This window comes from Pelobates fuscus, chromosome 6, assembly GCF_036172605.1.
Source record: "Pelobates fuscus isolate aPelFus1 chromosome 6, aPelFus1.pri, whole genome shotgun sequence".
Taxonomy (NCBI): Eukaryota; Metazoa; Chordata; class Amphibia; order Anura; family Pelobatidae; genus Pelobates; species Pelobates fuscus.
In genome coordinates, this window is record NC_086322.1 from 137,204,547 (window position 1) to 137,227,475 (window position 22,929).

The 22,929-nt window shown below is 39.1% G+C and overlaps 1 protein-coding gene across 2 annotated transcripts in view; it reads right to left on the minus strand.

Moving 5' to 3' along the window:
- Window positions 1-22,929, minus strand: part of AP1AR (adaptor related protein complex 1 associated regulatory protein) — a 42,941-nt gene that overhangs the window by 13,800 nt on the left and 6,212 nt on the right. For both annotated transcript variants that reach the window (XM_063458346.1, XM_063458345.1), the window contains exons 2-5: window positions 17,526-17,574; window positions 14,380-14,406; window positions 13,754-13,779; window positions 4,735-4,831 (exon numbers count right to left, since the gene is read on the minus strand). In XM_063458346.1, the coding sequence (XP_063314416.1) occupies window positions 4,735-4,831; window positions 13,754-13,779; window positions 14,380-14,406; window positions 17,526-17,574 (199 nt within the window). The remainder of the gene's footprint in view (window positions 1-4,734; window positions 4,832-13,753; window positions 13,780-14,379; window positions 14,407-17,525; window positions 17,575-22,929) is intronic.

The following is a 22,929-nucleotide window of genomic DNA, read 5'->3' on the forward strand; positions in this document are numbered from 1 at the left end:
ACAACTGGTAAATAATCTTACCTGGATCTCACTGCTAAGCCCAGACAGCGGGGTCTGGGATGTACTAAAAATGAATGTGATTTTAATATGTTAAAGTTAGACATTGCTTATTGTATATAATTGCGATCGTTTTATGATAAAATGTACAAAAATGCATAGAAACATAGAAAAATAAAAATAATTCAATAAAAAATTTCGAGTCTGATCTGATACTTTATTAATGCTTATTATTATTGGTATTTATATAGCGCCAACTAAGTCCTCAACACTTTACAATATTATGAAAAGGAGGGGGGGGGGGAATTTACAATAAATGAGACAATGAAACAATAGGTAGATGAGGGCCCTGTTCAAACAAGTTAATATTCCAACTACTTTAGGGAGGGATATTTTACCATGCCCCCTGGGTTAATCATTGCAAAGTAATTAAATATCAAAAGTATTTTTTTATGCAATTCTACATCTATCTGGGAACTGCTTGCAATCAACTCCTGAGCTAGTTTGCATCATATAAAAGGTTTTGGTCCCATTAGCAGAAGCTCTGATTTTCTGCTTCTGCTAAGACAATTCAGGTAAGAGTAAAGTTAGTAAATCTCCTCACCACTAGGAAGAAATTCTTTATACAAAAATACATTTTAAAAAAAATGGTAACTAAATGTTTTTGTTCACTTGAACCATAGGGAACCTATACCAAAAGCATATCAGACTGATCCCACTGACAAGGTTAATCCATATCCAAACTTCTAATAAGTTCCTTCTGCAAGAGGGATACAACAACCGTGAACAATCGTTTTGCCCTTCTTTGGGTCTTATTAGCAGACACCACTGATACTCCTCTACGCACAGAGAGCACAGGGCCAGTAGTAGGTAAAGCATGTGAGCAAAAGAATCACAGGGTACCTTTGGTGACATGCTTTACCTACTACGGTTTACTTTGGTGTAAGTAGATAATTTTGCTATTTGATTTGGTTGCACTTTGTCTTTTTTATCATTGAATGAGATTGATACAAATAAAGTTCAAGACTTGAAAAGATATCTACCAATCATTTTCTGAAGGCTCTATATTTGGCTCAAAAGTGTGAGTGGCCAATTGGCATTTATAATTTACCAAAATTACATTATACAGTTTTGCACTATGTTGCGCTATCCATATCTTCTCTAGCAGGACACACCCTATATTTTGCATTTTTACTAATTGAAGATTTTAGGAAATCTTCGGGTTATTCCTTGGCTGTAAGGGAAGTTAAAGGGACACTAGTCACCCAGACCACTTCAGCTCAATGAAGTGGTTTGGGTGCCAGGTCCCTCAGGTTTTAACCCTGCAGATGCAAACTGCTAAAAACTGCTATGTTTACATTGCAGGGTTAAGCCAGCCTCTAGTGGCTGTCTTCTGGACAGCCACTAGAGGCGCATCTGCGACGCTGGAGGCATATTATGCCTCCATCGCGCAGAGAGTCCATAGGAAAGCATTGAGCTCCACTGACGTCGGCAGAGGGAGCGGACGTCGGCGGGGAGGAGAGGTCATCAGTGCCGAGGGAGCCCGGCGCTAGAATAAGGTAAGTGGCTGAAGGGGTTTTAACCCCTTCAGCGCCACGGGAAAGGGGCCCTGAGGGTGGTGGCACCCTCAGGGCACTATAGTGTCAGGAAAACTGCTTTGTTTTCCTGATACTATAGTGAACCTTTAAGTGACAAATTATCCATCTGCACTTTTTTCACTAAGCACTTTATTTGTGGTGTTGTGTAAGTCACATTTGTATTGTATTCTGTGTGTGTGTGTGTCTGTTAAACAAAATTGTTATTCCATTTGCAACAACATATTTGTGTGAAAAGACACTCATTTGTTACGGCAATGAAAAATAAGTAACGCTGTCGACTTGACATACAAACAGCTCTCCGTGTTGCAGTGACATCATTGGAGCCAAGAATCCATAAACTTAAAGGAATACTAGGAAAAGCATGGGATTGGTTAAAATTGGCACAGGGGTGGGGCCAAAAACAGTTTTAGCCAATCAGGACCTCTTCATAGAGATGCATTGAATCAATGCATCTCTCTGAGGAAAATTCAGTGTCTCCATGCAGAGCGTGGGGACTCTGAACGTCAGTGCTGCTTTTTCGGCAGCACTGAGCCAGGTAGCACATCCAGTGCCATCTAAGGAGTAGCCACTTGGAGGTGTCCCTAGAGGTAATGTAAATACTTCCTTTTCTCTGAAAAGGCATTGTTTACATGAAAAAAGCCTGAAGGGAACTATTATACTCACCCGAACATCTACATTAAGCTGTAGTTGTTCTGGTAACCATTGTGTCCCTTTAATGGATTCACACTTATAATTTTCCAGCAACAGATATCACACTTATTTTGTTATAGTTAAACGTGCGTTAACTGTAATAAACAAGTCAATATTATACTAGTAAAATGGAACTTATGATCATTATTCTATAGATGTTTGTACCTTTTAAAAAAAATTCATGTTACTTGTCCGCGGGATTCAAAATTGTGAGTTAAGTGGTTTGTGAGGTCAGAATGGTTTTCTCCCTCTTCCAATGAGACTTTATATGCATTTATACTTAGGATATTGAACAGGCATTATGTCAACAGGATGGTGTTGAGGAGACCTCTACAGTCGACATAGGGTTACTACACCTCCCCTCCCTGTCTAGCTATTATCAGCATCTGACTCCAGTGATTCAATATTTTTAGTGAACAGACGGCAGCAGTGACCTCTGCTGGTTGTAAATAAATACTACATACTGGGAAGTGTAACAATTTTAAACTGTATATTACTTATACTGATATACATGTTAAAAAAAAAAAAGCAAATTATTCAGAATTCATTATAATATTTTTGGAACATCAAATAACACTTGATTTATCAACTGTTCATTCTTAAAATTATGGCTTGTGGAGTCCTTTTTATATTCCAAATAAATTAAGTTTTTGTTTGGATAATTACCACAACAATTTTGTAAATAAAAAACATGGTTCAACAATAAACGAATTTCAAATTACAGCTTACAAGCTTTAAATTATAAAACAATTTAGTTTTACACGCAGAGCTTAAAAATTAACTAAATATTTCTGATAGCTGATTATGTGCTTGATAACTGCCAATTAAAAATCACTTTAAATGTTCTCCATGCACAGCAAGCTTCGGCACTGCAGATGTTTTGGAGTACACCTCCCATGATGCTTTTCCAGCATTATGGGTGTAACAGCATTATGGGGGATGTAGTCCACAACAGCTGGAGTGCCGAAAGTTGCCTATACCTGGTTTAGAGTGTGTGAAAGACGATGGAATAAGCAAAGAAGGTTAAGAAAATGAACAAAGAGGGAAAGGGAAGGAAATGGAAGAGCAGGATACACAGGAAAGAGAGAAATAGAAAGGAAGGCTTTTATTGCTTTTTGGGATTCAATTCACAAAATGCCCAGATAAGCCAGTCAATTAAATAAACAGAATTTTCAGGGAGTCTAAAATAAAAAAAACACACATGGTGCATTACACTTTTCATTGCAGTAAAGTGGAAAAAAGAACCTTAATTAGGATTCTTCTTTTATTTTAAATCCAGCTTCATGTAGCAAAATAAAATACAAAATAAAAATCACCTAATTATTTTGACAAGATTAAATGCCAATTATATTGAGTAAAAAAGAGTAAGATTGTTTTTAACAGATTGCATAAAAATTTTAAACCCATTCATACATTTTCTGATGAACTATCAACTTGTTCAAAATAGACATCAGGTGCCAGCTGCCAATCGCCAGTCAGACACACAAATATGTGTTTTCGGAACAAATTAAAAAGAAAATAAATGATAAGATAAAAAAAAAAAAAAAAAAGTTTCAAAGCTTCCATGTGTTTCTATATTCAAATACAGTGAGGGTTATTCAATAAAGTAATAATTCAAAGCAAATGTTAAATGTCAAAATGGCCAAAACGGAAAAATCCTGTCACGTTTGCTTCCATTTCGGCTATTTTTGTATTAAATTTAAAATTCACTTTGAATTTGAATTCTCCCTTTAATATATAACCCTAAATGTGTTTCCCATGTGTATGACACTTCTAAAGTCCTGCATGACACTGTGTATGTCAGTTGACAGAAAAACTCAGTATTTTATATAAACAGTATTCACGCTTATCGCACTACTGCTTGCCATATAAAGGCTTCATGGAACACTGGATAGTGATAAACACTTGCGTAATGTATTAAACATATTTTGCAGAAGCTTAGCATACTGTAACCACAAGGACTGTATTAAAATAATTCCATTTGCAGCTATCGGCAGAAACATAACATTCAGCAGTGATGCAGGAAATGCTTTAATAGAAACGTATAAGTGGAAAGGAATCACATTGCTATTTGGATGGCCAACAAACATCGATTTCCATGTGTTTCTGGAAATGGTTAATGGATAAAATACATTTCCAGACCCCTTGCCAAAAAAAAAAAAAAAAGTAGGATATTGTTTTAAGCAACGTAATAAATGGAGAACACACCGTTAGCTGCTTAATGCTGACTCTACGAATATTCAACCCTTTCACTACTGACAGACAGTAATCAACCTTTCATTTATAAATGCAATTGTACTGTCCATGTAACCATTCATGTGATTGAAAAGCACATTGTTGGACACATTTCCAGCACTCAAAGGGATAAGTGTCTGCCATACTTGCTCTGTACGGCAGAGACACCAGTCACAGCAAGGAGACTAAATATTACCAGCAACATTTCCATTACCTCATCTTGTAACTTGATGTCATCAAACTGCTGTCTGTTTGCGATCGATTCATAACGTCTCTCTCTTAAATCACTTATTTCTTCTTCACTTAAAGGTCTGCAAACAAGAAGGAAGATATCTGTAAAATATGCTTCACAGGAGAGTAAGTCCATGGAAGTAATCTTGTCATATGTCCAATTCTCCTATAGATCCATTAAAGCCCACCAATAAAGAAACTCTTCTTCGGTCTAGGAAGTTTATAGTGTTGCATAGATTATAAACACATAAACAGTCTTTATTGCATAGCGGTCCCCTGTCACTGTATCCTTTCACAGTATGACATATAAAAGCAGTGATTCCCCACTCCTCCAGACATGGGGGAGGAAGGGGAGATTTACTTCCTCCATTGCCATTCAAATATATCCCAAACCGGTGCATATACTTCCCTTTACTGTCTAAGGTGTTTACTCTGAATATAGCCGCCATCAGCTTGCTGAACATTTCCACTCATAAAATCTGCAGTTCTCTTTATTCATTCTCTGCTATAGCGGTTTTAGCAAATTAACCGAGCCATGGAAAAATTGCCTTAGTTTTCATCACTAAGGATGATCATAGCAGTTGTAAGCACACATGCCAGGAAGCTCTACAAATCTGTCAACCATGGATTCCCATGCACACGGCACACAAAAGAAACAAACCCAAGATACAATTTACAGCAAGAGCTTGCTATGCTTTTACATAAAAATTTGTTGATGCACCATGACCAGTTCAATGATTTGGTTCAGTCATGGTGCTTGGAGTCTGTATGTGCATCATTTCACTATGAAATGCTGCACATATGGAGATTAACCCCTCTGTTACCAGAGATGTAACCAACACTGGCAGCATCACTATATGATACAACAGCTTTTATTTATTTATAATTTGGAGGGGTTGGGGGGTGAGGGGCAGGTTATGAAAGGGTTATGTTTACCAAAACCAGTGTTCTCTTAAAACAATGTTTTTTGGATGAAGTATCCCTTTAACTTGAAATAATTAAAACGATTCATTCAGGTCTTTCAAGTTAACATAGGTGCATGTGATATTAAACATAATGCAAAATTACAGTTGAAATGTTGAGTGCCTGTCACATCAAGTATAAAAAACTCCATTCCTATGAGAGAATCTTACAACTGATCTGCCCAATGGCAACAATTGGGGCTGGTGAGCATGGCTACCAGTAAGCCCAGTGCACAAGTAACTACTAGTGTTGGGAGGTATGGCAGTAGTGGAGCTGCAATCCTGAGACCGAATTTCTCCGCCGAAATCCTCTCAAGCTGGAAAAAAGCGCTGCATAGTGAATATAGCCCATTCCACCAGTAACTGGACAACTTTTTTATTGAGCCAAACTCAGCCTTTTATGCACAGAGCCTAGCCCTGGGGTCTCCATTGTCTGTGCACAGTGCCTACCCAGACGTCTCTGTGTCCGGGAGATAATTGATTACTGACCAGTAAACTAATTATCTCCTGAGTACAGAGAGCAGAACATAAAATATGAAATCTAAAAACAATCCAAAAAACTGTTAAAACACACAGGAACCCCACATCATACATCCCCAGATAGCTCTTCTGGGAGCACCCAAGTTGTCCAAACAGCGCCCGGATCCATAAAGAATTGTCCAATCATCACTGGGGTAAAATTTTGACTGGCCGCACACGTGGGCGAAGCCCAAAATAGATCCAGGGCAAAAGTGGTTTTGGCTGGTCAAATATCGGTAGTTCCTGTGGTCAAATAAATGGGTGCTCCCCCATGCTCTTAGGGAGCAATTGTTTCTTATAGTCCATAGCACCTTACCTCCAATAAGTGCTTTTTTGGCACGTTTTTGGCAAAACAGCGAACCAAACAGACCGGGACCTGATGGTCAAGTGGCCAAAAATAGTTCTAGGGAGTTCACGGCTTAGTACTACTGTGAGTGTTCGGGAAAACAAAATGGGTGCCATCTGCCAGGTAGCGTACTTAAGGTAATACGTTCAATAGAAGGAACCAGGGGGAACACAGTTGTTCGGAGAAATCAAAAGGGAGATACGGGAAACGAATGGGGAGAGGACAAGGTCCACCACAGTATGCTATGTATCATTCAAGTGAACAGATGGTCAAGCATTGTATGGGAAATGACAAGACAGTAGTATACCCACTAACCATAAGCAATAGAACTGCTAAATTGAAAGTGGTTCCAGGTGAACCTCACTAACACCAAAAGTAGAAAACAGAAAGCAATAAAGTGGAAACCACCTTCACAAAAATAATAAGATACAACCTGAGGAATATATCCAAAATTGGAATATTCTATATAAGCATGTAATAAAATCTGGAATGATAAAAGGTGTATATCATAGCGTAACACAGTAAGATAATGATAATAAATTGTGGAGTAAGTAATGCACTCACAAACAAAAGTGTAAATCAGGCCTCTCACCCCCCCTGGGGTATATGTAGTATGGGACTTGATAGTAGATCCAGATATCAGAATGTCTTCAGAGAAATGGGAAAAAAATGGGAAAAAAAGGACCATGCATAGTGAAAGTACGTATAAAAATATCAAAAGAGAATTTATTGGTTACACTTACAGACATAAAGTGGTAGTAAGCATGTCTCCACTCTCAGTGGAACTGGAAGGCAGAATACAAACTACCAGACACAGATCCAATCGGAGTAGCAGAGTACAGGAACAATAAAAGGACTATAAAACAAATAAAATCAAGAAACAGTCCGAAAAAGTTCAATATCCAACGCGTTTCGTCCGTGGTAAATGGAGGACTTCTTCAGGGATATGAGTAGATTCGAATATGTGGGAACTTTTATATCCAATTCAATCTTCCTTGATGCCGTTTACCGGCAGCGTGTGTTCCACAGGAAGTACAATTCTGCGCTCCAATGTGGAACACACGCTGCCGGTGAACGGAATCAAGGAAGATTGAATTGGATATAAAAGTTCCCACATATTCGAATCTACTCATATCCCTGAAGAAGTCCTCCATTTACCACGGACGAAACGCGTTGGATATTGAACTTTTTCGGACTGTTTCTTGATTTTATTTGTTTTATAGTCCTTTTATTGTTCCTGTACTCTGCTACTCCGATTGGATCTGTGTCTGGTATTTTCTACTCTGCCTTCCAGTTCCACTGAGAGTGGAGACATGCTTACTACCACTTTATGTCTGTAAGTGTAACCAATAAATTCTCTTTTGATATTTTTATACGTACTTTCACTTTGCATGGTCCTTTTTTTTCCCATTTTTTTCCCATTTCTCTGAAGACATTCTGATATCTGGATCTACTATCAAGTCCCATACTACATATACCCCAGGGGGGTGAGAGGCCTGATTTACACTTTTGTTTGTGAGTGCATTACTTACTCCACAATTTATTGTATGGGAAATACCAGCTAAGTACTGTATAGCACTGGGTGCACAATAAGATGCAACAAAAACCTAAAAGAAAATGCAAAAAAACAAAAACGCATATTCAGGTAAGGGTTTAGATATGCTCTAACTTTAACACACATTTAAATGTCTTATTTTCAGAAGGTTTTAAAAATAATTGGTAAATCTGCACTAGAGTCTTCCTTTAAAACAGACCCTTTAGACCCGTTTAGTAATGCCACTTATGGAACTCACAGATATGTCAATATTTTCAAGAGCATCCAAACAGAATAAGGAAGTAAACTGCATAATGAGCTCTGTGCTCTAAGCAGCAGACATACAAGCATACTCATAGAAAGAAAAAGAAAAAGTATAAAACTTTATTGTGTGGCTTGTTTTCACTTGGTATCATTCACAATTCCTATCACATCAATCTCATTTCTCTGCGCTCAGCCTTCCTCATGCCACTTTATTATTAGTGTTCCTCTAAAATGTCTACATTTTTGCCGATGGTGTATCTGTATGAACTTTTAAAACAATAGAAGAATAAAAGCTGAAGAGTTCATTTACAGAAAGGTTTTATATGCGTAAGGATCAAAGGGTTACTCGAACCAGTATAAGCATTTTAGTTTGCTAAAGTGGTTGTAATGCGAAGATCTGGTCTGCAAAGTGTTTCAGTATAAAATGCTGCCAGATCCGAGGTACTTGCTTTTTTGACGGAGGTGTACCTAAACTTCAAGCATCTGACTATGTAAATTTTTGCTCTGGCTTGAGTGTAATCAATTTTATCCAAGTTTAATGTCCAGCTCAGGTCTTTATTCTAGGAAGAGAGAGGGCACAGTCCATGTTAAGGTCTTTCTTTCTACCACTAGAAAGAGCCAAGATGTGGTTCTGCTGAGAATGACTGTGATCACTTTACAGAGCGGTCCAACCCATCCCTTTAAAGTGGTTCAGTCACTTTTTGGATTGCTCACCTAAGAACGGAGGGATCCATTCCTTTATACCGCCGAGACACTCCCAACCATTTGTGGACCTTGGGAGCAGCTAAACTTATAATTTAAGAAGGTGGTCAATTCTAGGCTCCACCATCTTAAAGTTTCTAAGTTTGCAGGGCCCAGAAAGAAGACCAGGAGGGTCTGAACAACCCTCTAAAATTGCAAGTTAAGCTGAAGCTTGTCCAAAAGGTGCCATCTTCAAGTTTCTAATATAATCTGCCCATAGTTGGCATGTACTTCAAATTACGTGCATTCCCAATTCATGCTAAGACCTTGTGAAGCCACGCTAGAAAGAGGTGAGTACAGCCAATGACACAGTTGAAAAAGACTGCTGGAGGTTGACTAAAGCCCAACCATTTGCCAATCTGCTTGTTCTACATAAGAAAAAGTGGTCTCCATGTTACCTTATGTATAATTTAGCAAAAAAGTGTCTTTAAACACCATCCCCCCCCAAAAAAAACCCCCAAAAAAACAGGGCAGTCAAGGAGGGATTTAAAAGAAGTGACAGAGCCGCTTTAAGGATTCCCTCAAAAAATTTAACATTTTCATGATAATCAGTGAATATCTGACAATTGAACCACTCACACTCACTCACGATTTTTAGTTGAAATAGAGTTTTAGGGTTTCCAGAGATGTTTTTAAATTTTTCGGATAACTAATTTGCTGTGCTGTGTGTAATACAAAATGTTATTTAATAATCGATTGCCAAAGAATTGCATTGCTAGAAACAAGTCATTAAGATTTATATCTGGGTGGCCTTTAGATCACATGCTATTGAGTAACCTTGCATAAGGCCATGATACTAAGAATTATTACTTCTTATGATTATCAAGGATATTTAAACATAATCATAAAGGAGACTTGAATGCATTTTAGATAAGCTTCACATATTCTGAAATTAACGTTTGTATGAATTTAAATTATTTAGGGGTCACTACAACATTATAAAAATAAAGCTGGAAATGTATTGCAGATAGAAGTTGCAGCAATCACAGCGGAGCCAGCAGCCTTCATGTCGGATGCACATTTTCTTACCTTCGAACACCTATGCTAAAAGCCCTAAATATAAGCCAATACAGCACAATAACCAGCCCAAAATTGCTATGGGATGCAGCAACACAGAGTGCAGGGCTGACAAAATACTTCTCAAGGCAGACAAACACACTCTTCAGAAGACCGCAAAGTTCCCAGATGCCTGTCATGGTGCCACCATCGGATTACTCCTCAGGCTCAGGAGGTGGAGGCGCTCGCTACACAAGCCACCTAGATCTGCTAGAAGAACCAGCCTGCCGGGTGACAGAAGAGACGCTAAAGAGCCTCCTGTCAGAGTTGCGCCACAAAAAGGTGAATAGAATATCCACTCGCCTCCACACTACATAGGTGACTAAAATAGCTCATGAGGATAGGATTTCCACGTTTGAGCACTCGATGCAAGATATGCAGTTGGCCCCGACACATTCGCTTAACCGCCTAACTGCCATAAAGGACAAGCGATGCAGGAAAACTTCAGCGGGGTGTCCTATGAGTGAACATTACTGAACTGACCCACTTTCTCTCACCTACTTTCAGTTAAACAAACAAACTATGATCCTGGATGGGTGCCATCACATTACTAAACCAATTCATTCTACGGCAGAGGTGAGCAGCAATATCATCATCAGATTCCAAAATAGTCAAGACAAAAGGTCATTGATGTCTGCTGTGTGGAATAAGACGCCATACCACCTTAAGGTCATATCTCTGTTGTTCTTTCAAGACCTGTTGTGTACAACTATGGAATGGTACAGATCCAGATGACCACTAAACCAAAAGCTGTTCAAGCATGAAATTATAGGTCAAAAAGATTACCGGAGATGTCTAAGTGATCACTCATTAAATTATGCGATGCCACAGAGATAGCCTCTATCGTAACCAAATAGGTCCGACACTGGCAGGCAACAACTATCAACAGCGTCTTATCTGCTAACTACCTGTAATCTAGCAAAAGTTAAACTATTTGTACCTGTGTCACACTGCAGACACCAAACAATTGAGCTAGAGTCTCTTCCTAAGTCTATTTAACCTAACAAAACCCTCAATCCAGTATTATTCTTTCATTATGTGCATTGGCGTTACTATTGTCATTTTATTATGAATACTGTTTCTATGCAAATAGCACAATTTATTTATTCAGTTGTGTACATAGTTTTATAGATTAATTAACCCCTTAAGGACACATGACGTGTGACATGTCATGATTCCCTTTTACTCCAGAAGTTTGGTCCTTAAAGGACCACTATAGCGCCAGGAAAACATACTCGTTTTCCTGGCACTATAGTGCCCTGAGGGTGCCCCCACCCTCAGGGTCCCCCTCCCGCCCGGCTCTGGAAAGGGGAAAAGGGGTAAAACGTACCTTTTCCAGCGCTGGGCGGGGAGCTCTCTGCCTCCGATCCTCCTCCGTTCCGCCCCGTCGGCTGAATGCGCACGTGCAGCAAGAGCTGCGCGCGCATTCAGCCGGTCGCATAGGAAAGCATTATCAATGCTTTCCTATGGACGCTTGCGTGCTCTCACTGTGATTTTCACAGTGAGAATCACGCAAGCGCCTCTAGCGGCTGTCAATGAGACAGCCACTAGAGGATTTGGGGGAAGGCGTAACCCATTTATAAACATAGCAGTTTCTCTGAAACTGCTATGTTTATAAAAAAAAATGGGTTAACCCTAGCTGGACCTGGCACCCAGACCACTTCATTAAGCTGAAGTGGTCTGGGTGCCTAGAGTGGTCCTTTAAGGGGTTCAAACTATATAAAACATTAAATAAATAATAAAAAAGTTGCAGCAAACATGTCCAACATGAGCTGATGCCATTTTAAACAGCATAACATTTCATATAGATGTGATATCCACATTTCTAGCACATGTACAGATGAAAAGTTACTGAGCATTTTGTGGTTTAGACTTTCCTAGGCCTGTTGGCATAGCAATGGTTGCATGTAAGGGTGCTGTGAGTGTCTAAACAAACAGCCAAACTGTCTCCAAATGTCACAGACCTATCCCACAAAATCTTGCATGTACCTACATTCTAGGAATGGATTTATGAAGGGTGGCTGCGCGTGCAGCCGCTCCATTCAATCCAGAGTAATGTACTGTCTGTGGATTCAATCTACAATTTTTTAAAGGGACACTATAGTCACCTGAACAACTTTAGCTTAATGAAGCAGTTTTGGTGTATAGAACATGCCCCTGCAGCCTCACTGCTCAATCCTCTGCCATTTAGGAGTTAAATCCCTTTGTTTATGAACCCGAGTCACACCTCCCTGCATGTGACTTGCACAGCCTTCCATAAACACTTCCTGTAAAGAGAGCCCTATTTAGGCTTTCTTTATTGCAAGTTCTGTTTAATTAAGATTGTCTTATCCCCTGCTATGTTAATAGCTTGCTAGACCCTGCAAGAGCCTCCTGTATGTGATTAAAGTTCAATTTAGAGATTGAGATACAATTATTTAAGGTAAATTACATCTGTTTGAAAGTGAAACCAGTTTTTTTTTTTTCATGCAGGCTCTGTCAATCATAGCCAGGAGAGGTGTGGCTAGGGCTGCATAAACAGAAACAAAGTGATTTAACTCCTAAATGACAGTGAATTGAGCAGTGAAATTGCAGGGGAATGATCTATACACGAAAACTGCTTTATTTAGCTAAAGTAATTTAGGGGACTATAGTGTTCCTTTAAACTTCACTTAAGTATATACTGAACACTTAGAGTGGACTGTAGTTGTTATGGAGTGCCCTGACGTCCCCCAAATAGTAGTCATACAGTTTAGTAACGTTTTAACTTCTTACCTGGAGTTTACCAGGCACCGATCCCCGCCCGCAGCCAGAAGAGAGAGCTGTAAGCTCCTGATAGCTTACATTAGCTCTCATGAGATAAGTCTTACTCACAAATGATCGGAAGAACAATGGGGCTTTAAAAGACCCAAGTTGGGCCTCTCTACAAGTCACATTAGACACTGATTGGCACTGGTTTGTGAAGATTGCTGAAACCAATTGCTGTGTGGTCATAAAAGATCCAGATTTTCAGCATTAGATGAGACCAGCGGAGGGATTAGCTCTGCATAAGAGTTAGGGTTGGTTTAGGGTTACGTTTAATGTTAGGGTTTTGGTATATAGGGTTAGGTTAGGGTTTTGGTATATAGGGTTAGGTTAGGGTTTTGGTATATAGGGTTAGGTTAGGGTATACTTGCCTTCAGTATGCCTTGGGCAAACTCCCATGATTCTCACCAATACAAAATGTGTCTTAGAGTTACATTCTACATTACCTTTAATTAACACAGCCAGTACTTTCACAGCCATCTCTCTCATACAGGCTTTGAAAGGCAGTTATTTCCTATTTGGCAATGCCAATAAACTCTTGCATTTAAACAAAAGTATGTTGCTTCCAAAATAGATCAAAACATAAGGGAGGCCTATCTGTCCTTAAGCAGAAATAGTCTATTATATGTTTGAGTACATCATAAGTTGAACAAGCATTAATAAATTTAACAAAACATGCAAAAATCATGTTGTGACAAAAAATAAACAAACTATGAAATCAAGGGGTCAAACAATATAAGATGTTCTAAAATAAACCGTGACTATCACCACTGCATTTTTTTCATCCAGTGCTTACCTTTGACTACTTCCTGGACTTTCCCCCTGTTGAAAAAGTAATCAGGAGTTTATGCATAGTGTACAAACATTAATCTGGCAGTGTATTTAGCTGAAACATGAAAAAAACTAAGAAGAATTTGTTGGCGGTTTATAAACAATAATAATGGTAATATCTGTAATTTAATCTCTTTACCGTAAGTGTCTTAGTATTTTACATTCTGCCCCCTAGGCTACTCTATGTCCCTAATTTCACAAAGCACTTGCTTATTGTGCATTATGAAATAGGTAAGTGATGTAGCTCTTCCAGCATGAGCAAGTAGTTTTAAAACATTAAAGACACTGCACACAGATAGCAGTGGGTGCATTTGTTTACTGATAATAGCTCAACTTAAAACTACAGAAACAAACTAAAGTAACAGATGTTGCATTTGTTAAAGAGAATTAAATCACAGAATGATAACTTGATAGACAGCATAAAGCATTATTTGCAAAATACTGTTCGTAGGTATAACTCCAACCAAACAATGCCCTGCCTGGAGAATTTAATTATAGTATTTATTTCAAACACTGAAAATTCCATAATATAAAAGGTGCAGGTTCCCGACAATGTAATGCTGAAATAATATGAGAGACAGTTCTACTCACCTCATCACTTTCTACAAGATTTTCAAACTGTTGGAATGAAACATAGAATTTTGTTACTATGCACTTCTACAACCGATTTCAAATATAGCAATTCATTTTAAATGATTACACATTTATTCAGAACTTATCCTAAAATTGTTAATATTATACCTCCACTTCAGTGGAAAATCCAACCATGCAGGATTATCACACACAATAATGCATACATTACTAATAATATTTGTTCTATTATAGATGGATCACTTTGCCTGAAATACAAAGATAGCTTACAGATAAATAATAAAGATTTACTTGGGTGAAAAAGAAGGTTGTGAATAAGTAGACATTTAAAGTTTTTCAGAACACAAGTCAAGTACTACTAGATTGTATATCAACAAGATACATTAAATTAGTACTGTACCCAAATGGTAACCTCTCATTCTGAAGTCAGGAAACTAACTTAATCAGGCCTAATCTGATGGCTATTGCAGAACTCATCACAAAAACGTTTGAAACTTACATAAAGCGAATCAAAGTTTAGATATGTCTTGTGGCATAATGAACAAAATTGTGGTCCAAGCACTCAAGGATCAGTTAAACAGAAGATTTATTTGGAAAAGTTCAATGCTTCGATCTCACCTTTCCAAAATAAACCTGCTGTTTAACTGATCCTTGAGTGTCTGGACCACAATTCTGTTCAACTATTACGGTAGGGGCAGCCAACCCCAGGTCTGGTTGCACCAGGATTTTGATAAAAGTGTAGAATTCCTCCTTTTTGTTTATATATTGTGGCATATTGAAGCAGCTGTATGCTTGCAACTCACACCTCCTTATGAAGTTATCCTGCTTTGCTGCTAAAACAAGCAAGTCAGTAATACCAGCCAGACAAACAACCTTACTTCCACTACAGTCTTTAAACCTGGAATAGGCAACGGTGTTTCCACTGAAGTTAGCTATTTCTCCATGCAAAAGTCAACAATAAGATACTTGCACCTTCTACAGCAGTTTTATGGGATTAGCAGCATATCCTCAAGAGCAGTTCCACTCCTCACTTAGGATGAATCAAACTGTTCGGTAAACTCATAGAAGACATACTGTTTTTATTTTACACATTGCCAGTCTGTCTGAAAAGCCTTACCAGTACATGAAACCGCCCCCTCAGATAAAACACTGTGATCTGCAGGAGGGAGACACTGTGCATGCAGCTCCGCTACTCACACTGTACACGCAGCTCAGCTACTCACACTGAACACGCACACAGCTCAGCTACTCAAAGCTCAGTTTTCCAGATTGTATACACACACACACAAACACTACTACTGCCCTACACTGTTGCACATATTGCTACACAAACTACAACATATGCTATTACCTAAACTGTGTATACATGTTACACAAGGTACAGCACATGCTGTTACAAACACACACAGAAACACATGCACTCAGACACACACACACACACACATATATATATATATATATATATATATATATATACATAAACACACACACACATTCACTCTATATGTTTGTGTATACAACAATTTGTATAATATTGGAAATGGTTATATATATATATATATATATATATATATATATATATTTGTTTTTTTTTGTTTTTGTTTTTTCGTTTGAAAGTGGGAGGGAGGGGGGCACTTGAGAATTATGTGCCTAGAGGCGCTCGTGATATAAATCCGACAGTACTGGTTATGATACCAGAAGTGCCCTGGAATCCCCGACCCCTCCACCTTGTAAGTATTTTGTATTCACTCTCTGCTCGTTATTTAATATTTGTTTATTGCACCATATGTTTGTGTGTTGTCTACAACTTCTGTTTTTTGATTGCTAACTGGAGAAATTAAATTCCATCAGATTTCAGCTTTAATTCTCTGCCAGGGGGTCTTTTCCAACAATAATAAAATATAATCTTGCTCTGGATGGTTCTACCCCAAAGATGCCTCCAACGGCGATTTCCACTCCGCCCCAGGTGGCATCCGGCTTCTGAATATTCAGTTTACGGAAGCAGTCATCTGACGCTCTCAGCCAATAAATTACTCCCTATTCACAACACTGTCTTGCAAAGAAACGTACCTTTTGCAAGATAGTTTTGGGGGAGTCATTGATTGGCTGAGAGTGCCAGCTCACCGCTCTCAGCCAATCAGCTGCCCCTGCCCAGCAGCACTCTGTGCTTCCTGGATCTGAAAATTCAGAAGCTGGATGCCGCTTGGGGGGAGTGGACAAAGACAAAAATTGCATTCGAACATACACATAGCAAAACATATATGTGTCATTGTGACTAAAGTCACCCAGGCCACATTAGCTGAATGAAGTGGTCTGGGTACAGTGGTCCTATAGGTTTAATCATCCAATGTAAAACATTGTTTATTAGAAAGTAAGAGATTAAAACTGTCATGTGACTGTAGACTCCGTAGCAAAGCACTGATTCAATGCTTTCTTATAGTGAAATTTGAAGTGTGCAGCACTTGCTGCACATGCACATGAGGTCCCCAATGGTCCTTTATGAGACCATCCGATTAGTGCAGCATGGCATTTTGCCAAGCTTTCACACAACCTCTCAATGCTTTCCTATGGGAAGGCACTGGATTGGCTTAGATCCTTGTTCTCGATAATCTCAGCCAAGAAGGCGGAGGGGCATGCCAGAGACCAGCACTGCGAGGGAGTAAAGGTAAGTAAACTCACCTTTCTAACCCTTGCATTGGGGGTCCTAAATTGAAACTAGGGCACCATCGTGTTAGTGCTCCTTTCAAAATTATTTCAGTAGGAAAACATGCATAGAAAAAGAAAAAAAAATATTATTTATCTCTACAAGTTTTTAAAAAGGTCACCATACAGTAATTCCATTATAATGTAAATATTTCACACATGAAGAGAAAAAACAAATTTTATGTGCTTTTAGGTCATGTCATGATATAATTTTTAAAGACCATATGCCCTTTCTTTTATAAAAGAACTTTTGGCACCAAGTTGAATTGTATCCCGAATAGGTGACCTTTTCTTAAATAATAAAGTGTGTAAGAGCAGCTTTTATCAAAGTATTCAGCAAATTTTATGGTGACTCTTACCCATTTATGCAAGATATTTAAGAGATAAACATTTTCAAAGAAAGAGCATCGTAGATGTACAAAAAACTATTTGCAAGCACTAACCTCAATAGTAAAATGTTCTCCCCTGGAACATGTCCTGAAATACTTTGACCTGCATAAAAACAAAACAAATTTTTTTTAATATTTTTAAAAATAATACAAATAAGTAAATGCAGTTGCCTTATAGCATGTCATAACCCATAATAACAGCACTGTGATGAAAGACAACATGGAAATAGGGTAACTGACATTTTCTTGCTCTTGAGTTTAGAAAATATATCTCAGTCTAGTTTTATGCACTAAATCTGAATTCGGCGGTGTATTTTAAATAAATTTATGATGCAAATATGAGAATGCAAATTTTAACGTTCACTGCATTCCACAGAATTCCAAACAATTTAATGTCCATTATTCTACAGTGAGTAGGTTTATTAAAAATATAAAAAAAATTGACAGTAACACTATATAACATTAAAACTGGCACTGTACCAGGCATAGATATCATTCAAGGCTAGAAATAAAGGCAAGGATAAAGTGACATTCTAACTCGTTTGTTCTGTCTTACTGTGGTACTGCAGGGATACACAAAGTGATATACTATAGACCAGTGTTTCCCAACCCAGTCCTCAAGGCACACCTACCAGTCCAGGATTTAAGGATTACCCAGTTTTGTCTAAGGTGTTTTTAGAAAAAAAAAAGAAAAAACACCTTAGACAAAACTGGGTAATCCTTAAATCCTGGACTGGTAGGTGTGCCTTGAGGACTGGGTTGGGAAACACTGCTATAGACTACAGTATGAACACTTTTCATAGTGTAGTTGTTTTTTGCATTTTTCACACACAAGCAAATATGAATGCTAACATTGGCCAGCGTTTGTGACCAAGTGGCTACTAAAAGACTTGACATACCCCATTTGCAATACCTTGGGTTGTCTACTTTTGCAAATGGTATGTCATCATGGGGGTAATTCTCATTCCTGGGCTATTATACGGTCTCAAAGGCAACATCACCTGTCTGCCAAATTTCAATTTGTATAAACTGAAAAATGTAACATGCTATATTTGACCTTGTAACGTTTCAAAATAACTATAAAACCTATACATGGGGGTACTGTTGTACTCGGTAGGCATCGCTGAATACAAATATGTGTATTTTATTGCAGTAAAAGCAAACCGTATTATGACATTCACATTTAAAATGCCATGCAGAATTAAAAATGATTTTACTCATGTTAAATTACGTTTCATATATGAATATTTGAAGTGAAATGAAAGCCCTGTTTCTCCTGAACAAAATTATATATAATAAGTCAGGGATTGACAAATTTGTTTGGAATCTAGTAGCCAGCTAAAAAAGTTAGAGGACCTTATTTTGTTTGTTGTTTTTTAAACTAACAAAGTTTAAAAGATCACGAGCACAAACATTATTCCTGACCCCATAGTGTTAAAACCACTATCTAGCCCCCCTGGGCCCCTGATGCCTCCATAAATGTAGCAAAATCTTCCTGTATTCAAGCCTGAAGCTGTAGATCTGCATGCTGTTTGCCTCAGAAAAACAAGTTGTAATTGTAGAAGCAGAAGTGGTAGCCTGACCCAATCACAATGCTTCCCCATAGGATTGGCTGAGACTGACAAGGAGGCAGATCAGGGGCAGAGCCAGCATGATTCAAACACAGCCCTGGCCAATCAGCATCTCCTCATATAGATTAATTGAATCAATGAATCTCTATGAGGAATGTTCAGTGTCTGCATGCAGAGGGTGGAGACACTGAAGGTTTGGATGCATTTTAGGCGGCCATGACCCAGGAAGGATCTCTAACAGCCATCTGAGGATTGGCCAGTGAAGTTATCACTAGGCTGTAATGTAAACGCTGCATTTTCTCTGAAAAGACAGTGTTTACAGCAAAAAGCCTGAAGGTAACAATTCTACTCACCAGAACAAATTCAATAAGCTGTAGTTGTTCTGGTGACTATAGTGTCCCTTTAATTTTCAACAAGAAAAATGCAATTCTTTAGGGACACTATATATCACCAGAACCACTACAGCACATAGTTCTTCTGGTGTCTGTAGCCTGTCCCTGCAGACTTTTCAGAGAGAAGATTGCCGCTTAGTAACACCTCTAGTGACAGTCACTAAAGTCCTAGGTCAGAGCTGCAGTGTGCAGCGCCCACTTTCAGCTTCTCCAAGCTCTGCATGGATGTGCTGAATGTTCCTCATAGAGATGCATTAATTCAATGCATCTCTGTGAATGAGGAGATGCTGATTGGCATATATCTTAGCTGAGATCATAAAGATCGATCATCTCAGCCGTGCAGGTGTGACCAGTCGTTGCAAAACGGTCACGGCATGGGAAAAAAGGAGAATAAAAATATCTTTCTCATGCGATCGGAGAGGGGCAGGTAGCTAAACAGAAACACTCACACATATATTTTCTCACACACTCAAACTAACATTTAATATTTTTTCCCTGGGGTCTAGTGGGGCTGCTCTCTGTAGTAATGCCAGGGTAAGAGTGACATCATATTCCGGCTCTGGAATTACTAGACAGTGCATGAGAGAGCAGAGAGGAACTGCAGGAAGATTACTGCTCCCTCACGCGCTGCCTCCATGCTCCCCAAGATGCAGGGTTTCTAAAACTATACTGAGAGGGAGGACCTTTCCAGCGTAATAAGCCCTACTGGGCACTGTGGGAAAGTTCCCCCTGCTCCCGGTGCGGCTCTTGCGGGCACCCTCCTGACATCACAGGGCCTGCAGGATCCAAACACAGGCTTCTTACAGAGAAGCCTGTGATTGGTCCAATTTCCTGCTTGAAGTGCATGTGCAAGTTTAGACACGGCAGAGGGAGGTAATGGGAAGAGAGCTTTTTAAAACATTTTTATTAAACAAAGAGCTATGCTGTGGCGGGGAGCACAATGTGGAAGGGTGAGGAGAACTAGCTTCCCCTTGCAAGGGTAAAAGATCTATGTCTGTTGTCAGCGCTGATTTGTGATTTATGTACAGATTGACATTAGACAGCCAACACACAATTAAAAATATGCGCATTCTGACTCCTACCACCATGACCACTTCAAATCACTGACGTGGTCATGCTGGTTTTAGTAACCCTTTAAGTAAAATCAGAACAGACATTCATCTTTATCAGGCACGTAGACATGCATTTCCGTGACTTACAGGTTGTGATGAGACCAATCTCGCCACATTGCATTGGAGAATCCTGGTTGCCCGCCTGTTGCCTCTGGATTATGGCCCCATGTTAAGAAGCTTTCTTTTCCCCTGCAGAAAAGGCTCATTCGTGCCTTTCTGCCCGGCGGTTGGTAGATTCAAGCTACCGAACAAACAAACGAATGACTGGACCACCTGGGAGCTGGAGTGTGCCATCAATTGACCTCCCAGAAGCTGCGGTTAACCGCAGCTTAATTGACGAATACTGGGTGGCCTTTGTTCGTTTGCAGAACACGTGGCGGTGGCCATTTTAAAGTCCCGAACGGCCAGCGGTGTTCAGCGCCCAAACTATGGAACTGGAAATGGACACTTATTTGCTCAAACACCGCTGAGCCGTCAGCCTCCTTGCTTCTATTCGTGGCGGTTTAGCCGAACGCTGGATTAATCAGGACTTTTTCTATGCGACTGTTTTAACCCAGATAGTTATGCCATGGAGCCTATTCGTGTAATTAAAGACTTTGGCTCCATGGCAATTGAACTGTGTGTATAGGATCTGAGCGCTATTCGGTAGTTATGTGCGCTCAGATCCCAGCTATCTGGGGATATGTGACATGTCTGTATTTTATGTATAAAATGTACCTTTGCATATTTGAAAGTGTTTTGCTGTCTTTGTGTCCCCACGTGTATAATGGAGTTTTGCCTCTGTCCTGGGAGATAATTGGATTACTTCCCAATTATCTCCAGGATAGAGGGAGGGACATTAGGATGTATTGTGGGGATGTTTTACTTCTGTGTGTCTGAATGTGATACATGTCTGTCTGTGTTACAGTCTTCCATCTGGTCCCCTAGGAGAGTGTCCACCAGGTGGGAGACCTGCATAAATACTGGGCAGGTAGCCCTGAATAAACCAGACCACTGCTTGACCCTCAACACGAAGCCTTGTCGCGTTCTTGGGGGGGGATTTACTGTATGCTGTTGGAGACTGACTGCCAGGAGTGTAAGCCGCTTGGGTGCTTTTTCTGTTCGTCTGCTAGCAGCTATTCGGGAGGTTCCAGTTCGGGAGTTTGGAGTGCTATTTTGTATGCAGTTCGGGAGTTTGGAGCATTCCCTTGTATTCAGTTCAGAAGTTTGGTGTTCTACAGTAGCTGTGCCTGTATCTCTAGAAGGGGAAGATCTCCTAAACGGCGGTTTAACCCTTTTATGCCCGGGGTGCCGTTACACAGGTCAACATGGTTATTCAGTAAGAGCCACAGCTATTTAAATACACATTAAATTATAGCACTTTTCCTTGCTTATTACCTTCTACAAAAGTTTCCCAAAAAGTGAAAAATACTGGAGCCAGCAGAGGTGCGCACCTGCATGCAAAGTGTGCCATAAACCTGCAAAGAATAAAACTATGCCTGGTCTCTGAAACCAAACAAGCTGCTTTACAGACAGTAGGCCCTATTTACAAGGAATCGGCAATTTAATGATAGTGTTTAATGCAACTTAAATGTTCCGTTCATGTAGCTCATTTTCTCTGCGCAAGTCATGAATTATTAAACACTATAAAGATGCATCATTTGCGGAAAATGAAGAAGGCTTCAGCATGATTAAAGATTTTTATTTTGAGTAGACAATTAATTTAATTTGTAAAATATCCATAAAGGTTCCCGGCAGAATGTACAATAATACTTTGCTTAATATCAATATGATAGCCAGTGGATATTTCCAAATTAGTTTAACATTTTTCCAAACAGGTGTGGTGAAAAGATAATGGAAAATATTGGAGGCACTCAGAACTAATAAGCCAAGTGTTAGGTATACAGAATCTAGATATTCCTGAACATAACACAGCACAAAGTATAACCGTGAGAATCTAAGAGGTTCCACTGAGGGCAAGCCATTTTATCCTCCTGTTAAAAGGGTCCCCACAAGAACTAAGTCTCCCAGCTCAGTGATGCTTACCCAAATTCTCAAAGAAAATGCAGAACACCAAAACAAGTAAAGAGGCACTGACCAATGTCTAAAATGTTTAAATATGTGCCAAAAAAACCTGATAATGTTGGAAAAAGCAGTGCCTCTTAAAGTGCAATATATGACAAAACACATTAAATAAATAAATAAAAAAAATAGGAAAAGGTGCACTAATTCTTTCTGACAGACAAGAATGCTCTAATAAAATAAAGTGTTTAACACTCCAACAACCTTAATTAAAGTGTCAGGAATAAATAAGGGCATTGTGTTATAGTAATTGACAGTGCAAAAAACTTTATATAAGTGCAATATTTTTAATAAAGTGTGTGACGGACCGCCTGGCACCCCG